The 16,733-nt window shown below is 46.4% G+C and overlaps 2 protein-coding genes across 2 annotated transcripts; one reads left to right on the forward strand and one right to left on the reverse strand.

Annotated features, from left to right (window-relative positions):
* Window positions 1-213: 213 nt before the first annotated feature.
* LOC133892789 (adenylate kinase isoenzyme 6 homolog) lies at window positions 214-4,449 on the reverse strand. The gene is made up of 3 exons (XM_062333738.1): window positions 4,204-4,449; window positions 672-817; window positions 214-586 (listed from the first exon to the last, which is right to left on the reverse strand). Exons 1-3 carry the CDS (start codon window positions 4,417-4,419, stop codon window positions 400-402), a joined length of 549 nt encoding a protein of 182 aa, XP_062189722.1. The 5' UTR covers window positions 4,420-4,449; the 3' UTR covers window positions 214-399.
* Window positions 4,450-8,203: 3,754 nt separating this feature from the next.
* LOC133892962 (probable inorganic phosphate transporter 1-4) lies at window positions 8,204-9,766 on the forward strand. Its single transcript, XM_062333948.1, has one exon. It carries the CDS (start codon window positions 8,204-8,206, stop codon window positions 9,764-9,766), a length of 1,563 nt encoding a protein of 520 aa, XP_062189932.1.
* Window positions 9,767-16,733: the final 6,967 nt, after the last annotated feature.

Here is a 16,733-nt window from a genome sequence, read left to right on the forward strand (position 1 = left end):
ATATAGTTTACAATTCATTCGGGAAAAAAAAGTATGTAGTTTACAATTAAAATTTTGTCAAATCTGTAGTTTTGCGATGGTTCAGTACTTCGGTCAAGTATATGCTTTTTCGAGGAATTTGCTCCTACAACTACGCCTTCTGGTATGCTACGTGCAACAATAGTATTACTTAAAAGCAGATTTCAAACTCACCATGCCCCCACCATACAAACCTTCTCACAAACAAAATCGTATTACCAAGATCGAGGACGCCCATACACTTTTCTAAAGAAGTCACATCTCGACCACATATAATCTAAATCAATACACAGAGCATACAATCTAAGGAAATAAGAACAATTTTTTCGGGGAGTCGGCAATATCCCCACATGACACCCTACAAGTTTAACAGGTCAACTATCATTGGGATGGTCTCCAGTTGTTTATCCACTCTGTCAAAGTACCCACGTTTCTACTAATATCCTCCACATTGTCGCTTCGCAAGGGCATCACTATGTCCTCTTTGTAGCTCTCCATTGCCTCCTCCAGGAGCACTTGGAAGATCTCACACTCTATGTTGTTCGTAAGCTTGGCACCCATATAACCTCTGCGAACAAAATATAACAGAAATAGTATGCATGGCGTATACTGTCTGAAAGGATGGTTTATTGTGAGAATCCACTTTTGATTACCTGGTCGTCAAGCGATCATGCAGAATTGAGTTGTCAGTCTGGAGCACAACTACTAGGTCAAACCAACGTTCCGGAAAGAAATCACATCCATGATAATCTACTAGTATACCACCATCTTCCATCATGTCCTCAAGCTCGTCACAGACCTGCAATCACAAGTATAGCAACCATTAAGTGCAATTCTCTCCAGGAGCAGAAATAAGATATAGTGACAGTCTCTCAGTGAACTTCATCAACTCGCAAATAGGGATGTGGGGACCAGTACGCAGGCACCAATGAAGTTTGCCTGTTTAAAATAACTGGATCCACAAATGCAGACACCAAACAAAAACCTGGTTGTTTACATACAATCAATCAAGCCAAACGCCACGAATATCGAAGGTATCTACTTTACCAGAGAAGGGTAGGGGTAATTGAAAAAAAATCGATATATCTAAATCGTTGCACGAGTTACTAAGCTAGCTTATTTTGTAATGCTGCGAACACTACCACAGAAAGGGGGTAAACTGTACATCAAGAAGACTATTCTGTAAAACTTTCAGAAAAGAAACAGACATAATATTTGACTTATTCTATGTTTAGGTCAAGTTTCATGATCCAAATCTTTGTAAACGGATAAGCAAGAAAAGAGATTCAGCAGACAAAAGAGATTCAGCAGACGTAACAGAACTATTAATGTTCAATATTTTGCTTCATTTGTATTTTTACTTTCTCAATACAGAAAGAGTTTACAAAATTATGTATGCTACAGAACACGACAAACACCATATATTTTCTTCCAAAATATCTTCGAAATGTTTCAATTGTAGTTCACGGGAGCTTACACTGAAAAATACTTTGGACAAGACACCAACCCATTAACAAAAGCAATTCAATGCAATATAATACTCCATTAACTTGATAAATTACAGTGCAAGCATTTGATGCATATACCAGTACGCAACTAAACAGTGTGCAAAATATGCAGCAATATGGCACATAACATAAACATCATCATAATGATAATGTGGCACATGAAAGCATCTCCATAATCATACCATCTGACATCCCTAACCGTAATGTGGCAATAAACGACAACCGCACAAGAAGCACACATGAATATATAAAGAAATATATCTAGAGCAACATATGAACTATGATTTGTACCCATAGCAGCATGCAATGTATATAACAAAGTAGACGAATGAGCTGTGTTAAAAGCAGTACCACACATTAGAACTACCTATAGATGGAATCATCAAGAACATACAGCAAAGTGTTCCATTCGCAGGTGATGATTGCTAGCTGTAGAGCTAGGCTGTAGGTCCACAAACTAAACCGATGCTAGTCTCAAGGAAGAAAATTCAGTTCAACAAAAGAGCACCATCAGCAAGGAATACTGATTTTATATCCTTCCTCAACACTGGCGTTAGTCGGGCTATGGAAAGACATCCTAGGTCTACAACGACCATCATCGATGAAAAAAGCGCTTTGCTGCAAATTCGTAAGTTAATCCAATTCATAACTATCACTTTTGACTATTAGTGTTCAAACTTAATTTAGTTATGCAAATGAAGATGGTATTGTTGGAACTTTCAATAAAGTACTCTAATAATATTACACATTTATAACTATTTACTATCTACTGTAGTGTGGTAATTTTGAAGAACAAGTAAGCTAATCATCCATCTCACATAATAGTTACTAGCTATAGATTACAACTACCTATAGATGAAATTATCTAGAGAACTCACAATAGATGACTCCAATCTCAGGTGATGATTGTTGTAGAGCTAGGATGTAGGTCCACAAAGCAAAGTGATGCTAGTCACAAAAAAAGTTTTATGTGGAAATGTTGAACTATTTGATTGTGTCTTCTTCCTCAACACTAGCATCAATTGAGCCATGGACAGACATCCCAGGTCTACAACAATCATCATCAAATAATAGAGCACTTTGTTGCAAATTCATTGGTTAACATTCACCTTTGACTTTCACTATACAAACTTAAACTAGTAACAACTTTTAAAATGCATAGTTATGTAAAATGAAGATTGTATTGTTAGAATTTTCAATAGAAGTATTTGATATTATTAAACACCTATAACTAGATCATATCTAGGGTAGTGGGTAATATGTAGAACTAAGCCGACTAATTATTTTTGTTGTGTGATAGTTACTAGCTATAGATTATAACCAACTTTCGATGGAATTATCCAGAAAACTTACAACAGATCACTCCAGTCTCGGGTGATGATTATTATAGACCTAGGGTGTAGGTCCATAAAGCAAGCTGATGCTAATCTCAAGGAAGAAAATTTAGTCCAACAGAAGAGCACCATCCACAAGGAGAATGGGGCAATTTTGTGTGGAACATTTCACTAGTGGATTAATTCTTCTTCCTCAACACTGGCATTAGTCGAGGCATGGACAGACATCCTAGGTCTACAACGACCATCATCGAAAAACAAAACAATTTGCTGTAAGTTCATTAGTTAATCCCTTTGTAGGTAGTTATACCTCACTTAAGAAATAACTATTATTTTGACTTTGCACTACTCAAGCGTTGATTACTATTTTTTTATATATTTGGTTAGATAAAATTGAAATAGCATCGCTAGAATAGTCATAACAAGTTTTTTTTAATAAAGTTCAGCTTAAACATTAACTGCGCATGACTGAAGCTGTTAGGTGACCGAGACAATTACTTCTCATATATTTTGTGATGGGATGGAGGATAGAAAAGACTAGAACGAAAAACACCAAAACTAATCATCTTAATCCCTAAAATAATTCAGGCTGGCATATATGGCAATTTGTTGTTCTTGTGCGACCGTGCTTGCCTGGCGCCAAGTGCAATCAGTTGTCCTTAAACAAGCCTAACCATATGGATCAAATGTTCAATGCTGTAAGAGACCTTGCCACCTGGGTCAGCCTATGATATGTCAAACTACCAACCTATCAATCCAGTACATGCATCAATCAACGTGTGAATCCCTTTGTTGTGGTAGTACAGAGAATGGGTGTTGAATCGTATTGATATTGTGCCAGTTGATCCATAACATTAAAAAAGCAGGCATTGTTAAATGGGAATTTTCTTTCTTTTTTCACACCTTCAGTGAACGGTCAACTCGCCATCAACCATGCCATGTTTCCTTAACGGCCTCTAGCTAAAGATGCAATCTGTCCCGTGGCATGGCCCCCGAACATGGCAACCCATTACAAGGTGAAAATAAAAATTATAAACGGAAGCCATCGAAAGAATACACTGCGCCGCGCATATCTCCTGCAAAATAAATTTCAATTTTAGGTCTGCAAGGACAAGAAATCAGAGCTATGTTCTCAATCCAAACCAAGGTCACGCCAGTAATCTTTTTTTTTAACGGAAAAACAGCAGGGTAGAGCCCTACTGTTGATTTTTATTAACAGTGCAAAACGCCAGTAATCTAATCGACAGTGCAAACGACGAAATCATGGTCAAGATGCATACGACACGATGGATAGAGGGATCAGGATCGGGAGGAGGGCGTGCGCGGGCGGAGCCCATGCTTACCAGGTCCTCGTTGATGACGTGGCACTGGAGGTCCTCGTCCCAGCCGTCGTGTAGGCCCTTCTCGTTGACGAGGTCGCCGATGTTGATGTGGCGGAGGCCGGCGGCGTCGGCGAGGAGGGAGCACGTCGTCGTCTTCCCCGTCCCTGGCGTCCCCGTCACCAGCACGTTCGGCAGCGCGCGCCGCGAGCCGCCGCCGCCGCCGTTCCCCGCCGCCATCGGGAGGGCAGGGTTTTAGGTTCCCTATCTCTACTGACGCGAAATATATATATATATATATATATATATATATATATATATATATATATATATATATATATATGCCGAACGATTACCGCTGTTGTATACTTTGTGGGCCGGTCGCTTCTGCTTGCTGGGCCGGATTCTGAGCCGTTACATCTGCAAGACACTGTTTAGATTTAGGGTTTTTTTTTTGACGCTGGATGGCTAAGGTGAAAAACAGACAATAGAGAAACGTAGGAACTGTAGGAGATGGATGGTTTGAAACCAACTAATAAGAAATGCAAATAGGAGATTATATTTTATGTAAGCATAATAGAGTACTTACATTAGTGAACTTTTGCGAGTATTATATTTTGTTATGGTCTAATATTTTTTTTAGGAAAACGGTATGAATCAAAAAGAAGAAAAAAGAATTTATTGTGATGAACTGTTGACCTACATCATTCTTGCTGAATATCTAACTAACCCATATACGTATAAGGGGTACATCATATATGGACAGGATATCTTGTTCGTATCTTTAACGACTCCGGATATTACGGATCTAAATCTACGGGACTCGGTATACTCGGAGATCACGAAAACTCATGCTAGGAAGGTCTCGATAGGGTTAACCGACTCGAGTACGACTAGTATTCAAGCTGAATTCGGCTGTCTTGCCTGGTCGACAAGATGTAAGACTCCTCATCGATTACGATAAGATTCAAGACAGTGCTAGAGCCTATATAAGGCGAAGACCCAAACCCTTGAAAGAAGAATTGACACAAAACCCCACAACTTAGACAGCCTTGTAAGCGTATCGGGGTTGAAGTCCAGGTTGTGTACGCATTTTTCCACTGCTGTACAACCCTAGATCGACCTCATCATGTCTCATCTATATATATACAGTAGTCGTCGTAGTCTAGGCTCAGGTTTTGCTTAGATATTCTGTTAGATAGTTTTGCCGCATATTCAGTTTGTGGAACCCCAGCTCGAGTACTTCATTGGTAATTAACAATAGTCAAAATGTGACTACCTCGTTAAAAACCCCACACACTGACAAGGGGCTCCCCGTGTGAGGAAAAGAGTACAACACCTGTACACGAATTGAAATGCTGAAACTCAAAGTGCATGAAAGTAAATCTATTACAAGGGCTTTGCCTATTACTACGAAGGTCCCTCCTAACATCTTTGATTACACGTAATACTTGCGAAGGCTGTCAGCATTCCAAGTATGCGGAATTTCTTCTCCTTCGAGAGTAGCCAAGTGGTATAACCCAGGCCTCTTCAAACTCTTTACCAATAAAGGCCCATCCCGCTTGCTCCGTAGCTTTCCTATAGTCGAAGAATTGGGCAAACTTCGGAGCACAAAGTCCCCTAGAGCGAACTTCTTTGGAGATATGTTCTTGTTCCTCTATTTTTTGTTTCCTCTTGGTACTTTGCCAAAGTTTCAATGGCTTGCGTTTTGATTTCTTCTAGTGCATCTTTAGCTACAAGCTCTTCACCTTGAGCTATCTTAGCTGTTACTTGGAATGAGTTGTTTTTAGGCTCATCTGGAGTCATTGCCTATTCGTCAAAACGAAAGCGAAATGGCGTGAAATCCGTTAGCCTAGTTGTTGTTGTTCTAATGGACCATAGGACCTTTGGCAACTTTTCGACCCACTTTCTCTTCGACAAACCTTGTAGGCATCTTGCCACATTAGTCAAGATGATGCCGTTCGTTCCTTCCATAGCTCCATTCGACTGAGGATGGTTTACTGAAGCAAAGCATACTTCAATTCTCATGTCTTCGCAAAATTGTTTAAATCCTTCGGTGTCAAATTGTGTCCATTATCAATTTTTACTTCATGAGGAACACCGAAGCAACAGATGATGTTTTGCCACAAGAATTTTTGTACATATTTTGATGTTATCTTCACCAGCAAAATTGCCTCCACCCATTAGGAGAAGTATTCAATAGCCACTATAAAGTAGCGAAGGTTTCCCAGAGCAGCCGACAACTGTCCAACGATGTCAATCCCCTAGCGAGATAAGGGACAAACTGGTGGGATGAGTTGTATTGCTGACGAGGGCCTATTTGAGCCCTTAGCGATATATTGGCATTTCACACAGCTTTGCACAAATGTCTCTACATCAGAAATGGCCTTCGGCCAATAGAACCCTTGTCTGAATGCTTTTTCGACAAGCGCCCGAGTGCTGATGTGCGAGCCACACTGCCCTTTGTGTATCTCTTTAAGCAAATCTTTCCCTTCAGCCTGGGATATGTAATGAAGCATCGTTGCACAAACTTGCATCTTGTACAGATCAGCCCTAACAATCTTGTAATTTCTAGCTCGCTGCACCATATGCTTTGCCTCAATTTTCAGGTTGGTAATGACCTCAAAGGTAAGCCAATATAGAAGATCATCAATCTTTGCTTTCGATTGCAATGACACTTATATGCATTGATTTTCACAAGATGTTTCTGAAGTCTCTACTTGTTATGCGATCGAGCTGCCTTGAACTGGAACGATTTGTCAACAGTTCGCTTTCTGTTACCATTGCACTGATTATTAATTCGGGCTTGGGAAACCAATCGATCAACCGACATGTCGAAACTGAAAACCAGAACAGGTCAAATTATTGTAATTAACCTCTTCCATTGCCAATGAAATGATTTTGAACATTTCAATCCTGCCATGGCAACTTTATCGATTGATCTTGGTGCAATGGGGGTCGAATTTTAGACTTCGTGATTATCAAGGTTTTGTTTGTTTTGGAGATACCCCCCCCCCCCACCCCAAAAAAATTGCACTTCATTTCTCCTAAAAAGGTAAAATTGATGATGTTGATGTGGAATTTGTATCAATTGTAGCTTTCACTAATAGTTCGGAGCACTCAATGAGGACCGTTTAGAAGGCATGAACTTCACGAAGAATTCTTAAGAATTTTATAGGAATCAGTATAACTTTTGCCGAAACCCTATAAAATCCCCGCGTTCCACACGGCACATGAGCAAGTCTTTCAGCTAAGCACAGGTGACTAGCTCCCCAGTTGCCTAACAACTGAAAGTGTACAAATCTAGTCACTTGTTAACACAAATTCATAACATTATGCTGAATGTGTATGCTGATTACTGCTTCATATTTCTCTAATATCTCCGTAAGTAGTTGCTGGCCACCAACACCACCCCAAAAAGGTTTATTCACCCGCGCTTTTTGGGATATTCTAGTCACAAACGACATTCCACAGCTCTTTGCATCGCACCGGATCCTGTCTGCCACCGCCGTGCGTCCATCAAACCGGCGCCTCGGAGTCTCCATCCGCGTAACAACACAAGCCGTCAGCGTCCCTGTCTGTTACAAGTTCTTGGCCGGCCATGCATGCTATAAGGAAGTAAATTTTGTAGTAACTAGTCTTATGAAAGACGTTCTTATTTGTGATGACATGTATTTACACTCTTTCTTCTTTCAATTCAGTTATTAAATCACAAAACAAATGATATGAATAAAATCACGTAAAAGTCTTTGATCCTATAAAATTTGCTTATATACTACAAGGTTATAGTTACAGAGGCGGCCGATGGAACAGCTATCACGCCCCTGGCCCTTCGTATCTTGCCGTTGTCCCATTCATCGCGCCAAGAACGCGCCTGCTTATATGAGCCGTCTCGTGCCCTGGTTGATTCGCTTGTGCTCACTTGGCTCCTACTAGTTAATTGGGATAGCAAAAATATACGCACGTTCTTGCCTTGCACCGGCCAGGGACGTACGTTCTGTCCGCGTGTGGTGAGGCGGCGGCGATGGCGCTGGAGAAGCTGCAGGTGCTGCACGCGCTGGACGTGGCGGAGACGCAGCGGTACCACGTCCGCGCGGTGGTGATCGCCGGCATGGGCTTCTTCGCCGATGCCTACGACCTCTTCTGCATCGCCCTGGTCACCAAGCTCCTGGGCCGCATCTACTACCACGTCCCGGGGCGGGTGGAGCCCGGGAGGCTCCCGCCCAGGCTCGAGGCGGCGATCAACGGCGTCACGTTTTGCGGCATGATCGTTGGGCAGCTCCTCTTCGGCTGGCTCGGCGACAAGGTCGGCCGGAAGAAGTTCTACGGCAAGACCATCATGCTCATGATCATGGGCTCCTTCCTCTCGGGCCTGTCCTTCGGCAACACGGCCGATGGCGTCATGGCCACGCTCTGCTTTTTCCGGTTCTGGCTCGGCATCGGTATTGGCGGGGACTACCCACTCTCTGCGACGATCATGTCGGAGTACTCCAACAAGAGGACGAGGGGGAGCTTCGTCGCCGCCGTGTTCGCTATGGAAGGCTTCGGCGTTCTTGCCGGCTGCATTGTCACCTTGGTCGCCTCGGCGACGTTCCAGGCGCGCTTCAACGCGCCGGCGTACGAGGAAGACCCTGCCGCATCCACCCCACCACAGGCCGACTACGTGTGGCGGATCATCCTCATGGTCGGTGCCATCCCGGCCGTCTTCACCTACCACTGGCGGATGAAGATGCCGGAGACGGCGCGCTACACAGCGCTGGTAGCTCGCGATGCCGAGAAGGCCGCGCATGACATGTCCAAGGTGCTCAAGGTCGATATCACCTGCGAGCCGGACAAGGAGGATAGCATCACTACCAAGGACAGGGACTACGGCGTGTTCTCCCGCCGCTTCGCCCGCCGCCACGGCCTCCACCTTCTCGGCGCCGTCGCGTGCTGGTTCGTGCTCGACGTCGTCTTCTACTCCCAAAACATCCTACAGGAGGAGATCTTCAGCGACGTCAAGTGGATTCCCAAGGCCCGCACCATGAGCGCACTCGAGGAGGCCTACCGCGTCAGCCGCGCGCAAGCCATCATAGCGCTCTGCGGCACTCTGCCAGGCTACTGGTTCACCATCGCCTTCATCGACGTCGTTGGTCGGAAGGCTATCCAGTTCCTCGGCTTCGCCATGATGACGGGGTTCATGCTCTTCATCGCCGCATTGTACGACAACCTGACAAGCCCCAGCCGGCGGATATGGCTGGTGGTCATGTACACATTCACCTTCTTCTTCACAAACTTCGGGCCCAACAGCACCACCTTCATCGTGCCGGCGGAGATCTTCCCCGCGCACCTGCGCACGACATGTCATGGGATATCGGCAGCGGCGGGGAAGGTCGGCGCGATCGTCGGGACGTTCGGGTTCATGTACGCCGCACAGAAGGCGGACGGCAGCGAGGCAACCGAGACAGGGTACCCGTCTGGCATTGGCGTGCGCGCTTCGCTGTTGGTGCTCGGCGCGTCCAATGTGCTGGGGATACTATTCACCTGCTTGCTGCCGGAGCCAAAGGGGAGGTCGCTGGAGGAGGTGTCCGGCGACGACGGTGAATGAACAAACAGAGATGACGCAGATGTTGGTGACTCAAAGGTTCTACCGTTGTAGGTGTTCATTTTTGTGCGGGTTATTTTTTTATTTTAGTAAAATTATCTCTCCTATTTAAAAAAATCTCTAATACATGTATCGTCAACCTTTGTTCTGCTCCCACCCTTCGTCCGCCCCGCATGCATCGTCCGTCCAATCACGCCTCCGCTCGCCTGCAGGTTTCCCTCGTCAGCGCGTTTCGCTCCACCCCTGGTTTCGCCTGAAACTGTATTCCACTCCTCGCCTTCCTACTCATGTTCTACTCCACTCCGCCCCTCACCCCCAAGATCCCTCCCATCGCAGCCTTCTCCGTCCCCTACACCACCCTTTAATCCACCCTCACCCTACAATTCGCAGCTCCACCGCCCCTATCCCCCTACTGTCGACATCCTCCAGCGTCTGCTACTCGCCACAGCCTCCGTCTGCCGCACGCTTTACATGGCCTCTACTCACTCCTCTGCACCGCCAGACGACCACACCTACATCAATGCCTCCACATCATTGGTCGTCATGTCCGTCGCCCCATCCACACCTCCAGTCGTCGATCTTCAGTGGCTCAAGGCCACCCAGATCTGCTCGTACCCGTTCAATTGCAGTTTGCCCGCTCGTCCTCTTCCTCCACCTGCCCCACTTCTCTGGCTCCTCCATGCAAGGCCGGTGCCATCCACCTACCTCCCCTTCATACGATAAGCCATGAGGCCGTGCCGTCGCTGCCTCCTTGCACCCGTCTCCATCGTGGCAGCCGTGACCCTGCTCTTCCCCGGATGCCCCCAGTCTCAGTCTGGGATCAGCTGCGTCAGGGGTGGTGAAGAGGGGACATAAGATCTTAATTGGATCACACGTGCTCTCGGGATCGGGGGGTTCAACATATAACTTCACCGAATTGTAAGTTTCTCTTGGTCAATTACCCCTTGATAGGATGTTGTGACTTGTAGATTTGACATTTGTAGGGCATGTTGATATGTTATGCTATTTTGTTCATTTTTCTATGTGTCGAGATGGAGTAGGTTGTTTCGTGATCTTGTGTGGTCCTATGAGTTATGACAAAGGAAGGAGGCATGGCCCTGGGTGCGAGCTCACTCCCCTTCGATCAAAGGCGCAACATCACGTTTGGCTCCATCAAGGTAGGGAGGGGCTTCTGGTTGTCTCTTGTGGCTATAGCTTGTGGTCTGGGGAGTGTGTGGTTGTGTTAGGAAAAAGAGTTTGGATCTTACCTCTACTTTCTTTTTAGGGTGCTTATCTATTTCCTGGTTTTTTTTATCCTAGTTTAACTATTTGAGGATTGAATTATTTCAATTGTTTGGCATGTTGGTTCTTGGTGTGATTATCCCGCCATTTGTCCATTTTAGTTCTTCTAAAGATTCAGTTGTTGATGTTTAAATTCGTTTGAGCGTGGAAATGGATTGGTCTCCTTATGTGTGTTCTTGTGACGGATGCTAACATCAGGGTCTCGGTCGACAGCAGCTCACCTCTAGGAGGTGAAGCAATGTGGTAAGGGTGTCCTGGTCCCCCTTAGAGTTGCTGCCGTCATCCTCGTTGATCACGTCGCTCTGGATAGAGTCAGCGATAGGGTAGTTCGTCTCTTAGATTCTGCTCATGCACCCTCACCTGCTGCCCACCGCCGCCGAGCAGCAGCTCGAGAAGCTCTAGAACGACCGAGAGGCCAGGAAGGAGAAGGGCAAGAAGAACGCCGAAAGCAACAAGCCAGAACTGTCAGGTGGCTATCTTGTGATGTATAGGTAATTGCAGTTTGGGTTAATGAGTTCATTAGCCTTGTTACCTACGGTACATCTAATTGTAAGAGGATAGGATTTTGATAAATATATTTATTGTGAGCTATCAAATTGCGTATTACTGAGCGTAACAAACTGTCACAGAGCAATTGTACAATTGTCAAGCTATCGAGGCCAGCTGACATGCTACATCTAGAACATATTAAATCTTGTATTCTATGGATCCTTGTTGAGCTCCTTAAACATTATGTGAGTTAAAAAAATCTAAAGAAATGTTTGGAGGGATGGCCATATCATGTATGAACTGATTGTCAATTGTGTTATGCATAGAGAAGAAAGTGTGAATAATTCTAGCATGTTTGATTAGGGTGGAGCTATCATAGTTTATTTATGAGAAATTGAAAGAGACTGTTCTGGACAAGAAGAAAGCTGAGTACCCAAAGAAACCTATGGTATTTATCATGGGCATGTGAATTTCATCTTTGTTCTTAGAAGAAAATAGTTGAAAGGAAATAATTAGACTATTATCATTGGGAACATTGCATAAGATTTTTCTTTATATTTGATGGGTCAATATTAATTATAGTTGTCCTTGTATGTTCTCTCTTTGCCACCCAGGTTACAAGTTGAAGGGATTCAATATTAATTATAGCTACCCGACTCCAGAAGTAATATGTCTGGAGCCTGATGAAGGTGTGTCAGAGGCGAAGCTGAAGGCTAGACGGGAGAGGTGGTCCTCGGTCACCACAGCCCTTACCCGCTGCCCGGCTCTGGAGGTAATCCATCCAGAGCCTGGCGACGATGTGTTAGAGGCGAATTCGAAGGCTAGACGGGAGAGGTGGTCCTTGACCCCTTCAGCCCTTAGTCGTTGCTTGGCTCCGGAGGTAATCCATCCGGAGCCTGGCGACGGCGTGTCGGAGGCGAAGCCGAAGGCTAGACGGGAGATGACCCCCTCGACCCGTAGCCGTTGCCTGGCTCCAGAGGTAATCCGTCCGGAGCCTGGCAACGACGTGTAGGAGGCGAAGTTGAAGGCTAGACAGGAGAGGTGATCCTCGACTCCCTCGCCCCTTAGCCATTGCCTGGCTCTAGAGATAATCCGTTCGGAGCCTAGCGATGGCGTGTCGGAGGCGAAGCCGAAGGCTAGACGGGAGAGGTGGTCCTCGACCCCCTCAGCCCTTAGCCGTTTCCTAGCTCCAAAGGTAATCTGTCCAGAGCCTAGTGACGGTGTGTCAGAGGCGAAGCTGAAGACTAGATAGGAGAGGTAGTCCTCAACCCCTTCGGCCCTTAGCCGTTGCCCAGCTCCGGAGGTAATACGTACAGAGCCTGGCGATGGCGTGTTGAAAGTTGCTACCCTGCAATGAATAGTTGGGGATTCCATACTATTTTTCGTGCCACGTAGAGTGAGCTTTTACTTAATATTAGCATGATCTTCATAAACGACGTATGAATCGTGTCTTAGATGAGACTGTAGGGTAATGACTTTACCTTTTACTATATGTGTTTGAGTTACGTGGGTCATACCTCTTCCTACGGGGAGGGAGATTTATACCCCTTAGATCTATTGGCTGTGCGTGTCGGGGGATAGTAGGTTTTGCACCCCTTCAGCACGGAGACGTTTGCCTTCAAGATACCGGGGGATTTTGTATGATAGGTCTTTTAGAACTTCTCCGTCTAGCGGAGGTTTTTCGGAAGACATTCGTTTTTGAAGACTCTCTGTCTTGCAGAGGTTTCTGCAAGGCTCTCCGTCCTGCGGAGGTTTTTGCAAGACTTTCTGTCTTGTGAAGGTTTTGTAAGACTGTCCATCTCGTGGAGTTGTCGGGAGTCTCTCCGTTCTGGTGGAGGTTTTACAAGACTCTCCGTTGTTGGCAGAGGTTTTTGTAAGACGCTCCGTCTCATGGAGATTTTTGGAAGTCTCTTCGTTTTTGCCGGAGGCTTTGTAAGACTCTCCATTTTTGCCAGAGCTTTCGTAGGACTCTTCATTTTTACCAGAGGTTTTGTAAATTTCTCCGTTTTTCCCGAAGGTTTTGTAGGGCTCTCCGTTTTTGTCAGAGGTTTTGTAGGACTCTCTGTTTTGCCGAAGGTGTTGTAAGACTCTCCATTTTTGCCAGATATTTTGTAGGTCTCTCCGTTTTTGTTGGCGGTTTGGTAAGATTCTCCGTTTTTGCCTGATATTTTGTAGGACTCTCCGTTTTTGCCGGAGATTTTGTAGGTCTCTCCGTTTTTGCTGGAGGTTTTGTAAGTTTCTCTGTTTTTGCTGGAGGTTATGTATCCCCTTTGGCGTGTATTAATGCTGAAGGCTCTACACACCATCGGAGCTACGCAATACCTTCCAGGAAACATAGGTAGTCTTGCCTTCCAGGTGACCTAAGCATACTACGCCCGTGATGTGTAGGCTTGTCGTGCTCCCGAGGAAACACCCCAGGTGCACCGCAATACTGTCCACCAAGGGTGTGTTCTGGCGTGTGACATTTATACGATCGAATCTATGCAACACCTTCCAGGAAACCTAGGCTTGATGCCTTCACGGCGACCTAGGCATGCTGCGCTCGCGGTATATAAGCATGTTGTGCAATGAGGATTCCTTGTGATAGCATTCCTCAGAGCACCACATCCTCACATCAAGGTCATTCCTTGATATGCGGTATCCACACTACTGAGGCTATGCAATGACTTTCAGGACACCTTGGCATAATCTACCTTTTAGGTGACCTAGGTATGCTGCGCTATTGCTGGTGTGTGGGCTCCACTGCCTACCAGGGCAAAGCTGCTAATGGCTATCTATTGTAAAAACTTCTATTAGTAAGGTTGGAGGCCTCTAATATATTTTGATCATATTGTACGAAAGATAGACCAACTAGATAAATTATCGATAGGTAATAGTGGGCGTACCTTTTCTAGAATAAGACCTCTATTATGAGGCTTACAGGCCTTGAAACCTACAGCTAGGCCAGGAGAGGTGGTCCTCGACCCCCTCGGCCTTTAGCCGTTGCCTGGCTCCAGAGGTAATCCTCCCAGAGCCTGGCGACGATGTGTCGAAGGTGGAGCCGAAGGCTAGTCGGGAGAGGTGGTCCTCGACCCTTAGCCGTTGCCCACTCCGGAGGTAATCCGTCTAGGGCCTGGCGACGGCGTGTCGGAGGTGGAGTCGAAGGCTAGTCGCGAGAGGTGGTCCTCGACCCCCTCGACCCTTTGCTATTGCCCGGCAATGGAGGTAATCAGTCTGGAGCCTGGCGACGGCATTCTCCGACTCAATCCTTGTTGCTGAGATATTGCACCGTCGGTGGCGGAGTTGGTGACAATGGAGCGGGGTCGGAGGGCCAGGGATTTGCTCGGGAGTTTGCCCCAGGCTTCTAACCCATGTGCCATCCTTCGTCAGTTCTCTCTGTGGCCAGGTGTCCTGCTTGTCTTCTGAGGTACTCCTCCCGAAAGGTCGTGAGGGTTCGATAGTAATTTGGTGTTGTGGCCGCGCCTGGTCCGTATAGGATGCACCCGTATGCCTCTGGGGGTACCAGAGCTTGTGGTTGACGTTGAGTTTGCTGCCAGGGGCCACGTGCTCGGAGCCCGTGGTTTCCCTAGGGCCTCCTTTCCTTTGGGGAGACCGTCGGGGTCGTCCGGTGAACCGGCTTTTGAAGCCGGAGTGGCTCCGACTACGCCTCCCTAGACGAGGTGAACTTGAGGTTCCCTACGCATGGTTGGCACCACGAGGGCTGTGTCGGGGGCCTCCTTGGAACCCTCTTTCTCCTCCTCGGAACCCTCAGAACCTTGGACGAGGTGTCACGAGGACTTACGCCTCCTCGGAACCCTCTTTTGCCTGAGGGGCTCAAGGAGGACGCTAGGTGGACAGATTCTTTGAAGATGTTGGCTCGCCCGGGGCATCCCAGGTGCTGTCGAAGGAGATACCTTGGGACCAAGTCTAGGCGGGAACATTCCTGGGTTCGACTGCCCAGAACCACTGGAAAGCAGCCTGCTTGGCTGCTACCTTGGCCGCGACCTCTCCTAGTGCAGCGAGGACTTCATCATGCAGAGGCTGGAAGGCCTCCGTGCCGTCTGGAGTTTTCATACCGACCCAAGGTTCTAGGTTGGTCAAGTCTGGAGGAACACCATCACATACGGCAGCGGGGCTGGAGGGTGCATGCGGTATGCATAGCTGAGACAGCCACGCATATGGTTGCAACGGTGGATATGGCGGCTAGCACATTGGTGGTTTTTCTGGTGGATTCCTACCTCTCGTTAGCACTTCTGTGTTCGAGTCCCCACGGATTACGCGCTGTTGGAGCAAGAGATCGTTTTGCCCCAGCAAGTACGGCGAGAGTTTCTTCTAAGGAGGAGACTCAAGCTTGGAGACGAAGTTTGAGAAGAAAGAACATCATAAATGTATTGATAGTAGAAAAATAGATTGGTCTGGAGGGAGTATCACAACGTGGTTTAGTGCTTGAGCCTATGTGTTCTGTGTGTTGCCTTGAGCGTTCTCCTTGTGACATCTCCCTTCCCAGATGACCATGACCCCCTATTTATAGGGTGGTATGTAATTTAATGTACAAGTTATCACGATGTACAAATATCTAGGATCTAGTCGAATTACTAGATCTTATCCTGAATAACTACTTTTTACCCTACATAGAAGATAAATATCTACCGTGGTAACTATTATAGTGCCTGCCCTTGAGGGGTGAGCCGGTCGCCAATTACGGCCCAGCGCCGCTCTGCCGAACGTGTCAGGATAAGCACCACTTGAACCGGCATTAATCGTCTGTCACATCGTGTCAGGTCAGCCACAGAGGAGTGTCCTTTCTTTCCTAATATTATCTCTGGAGATTGGTTGCATCTTTAGACTTCGGAAGACCGTACGGGCACAGGAGGGGTGGCCGAAGGGGTCTGCAGCCTCCGGGAGCTAGGCCTCCTGCTGAGGGTCCAGAGACTGAAGACTCTGGAGAGACTTGTTATAGCTTCGAGTTTTCAGAATACCATGTACATACCAGAGAGATGGCCCAAAGAGCCTGCAGTCTCCGGAAGTCAGGCCTCCTGCTGAGGGTCTAGCAACCGAAGACTCTAGAGGGACATTTGATAGCGATCGTCAATCATTATCCTCAGGCTGATCTATATTCTCCAACAACTGGATTAGCGCATAATTAGGCCAATTTCCATGTGGCTTACAAGAGTTATATGATGGTGACTAAAAGTAATTAAGAAACAAATCCGCTAAAAAC

This window comes from Phragmites australis, chromosome 15 (genome assembly GCF_958298935.1).
Source record: "Phragmites australis chromosome 15, lpPhrAust1.1, whole genome shotgun sequence".
NCBI lineage: Eukaryota > Viridiplantae > Streptophyta > Magnoliopsida > Poales > Poaceae > Phragmites > Phragmites australis.

What these genes read in the sequence shown, in the direction of transcription:
- LOC133892789 (XM_062333738.1), bottom strand. Translation starts at nt 4,419, where the DNA reads ATGGCGGCGGGGAACGGCGGCGGCGGCGGCTCGCGGCGCGCGCTGCCG. An exon ending in ACGTCATCAACGAGGACCTG is followed by an intron (nt 818 to 4,203) that starts GTAAGCATGGGC and finishes TTGTGATTGCAG; the next exon opens with GTCTGTGACGAGCTTGAGGA. An exon ending in CATGATCGCTTGACGACCAG is followed by an intron (nt 587 to 671) that starts GTAATCAAAAGT and finishes TTTTGTTCGCAG; the next exon opens with AGGTTATATGGGTGCCAAGC.
- LOC133892962 (XM_062333948.1), top strand. Translation starts at nt 8,204, where the DNA reads ATGGCGCTGGAGAAGCTGCAGGTGCTGCACGCGCTGGACGTGGCGGAG.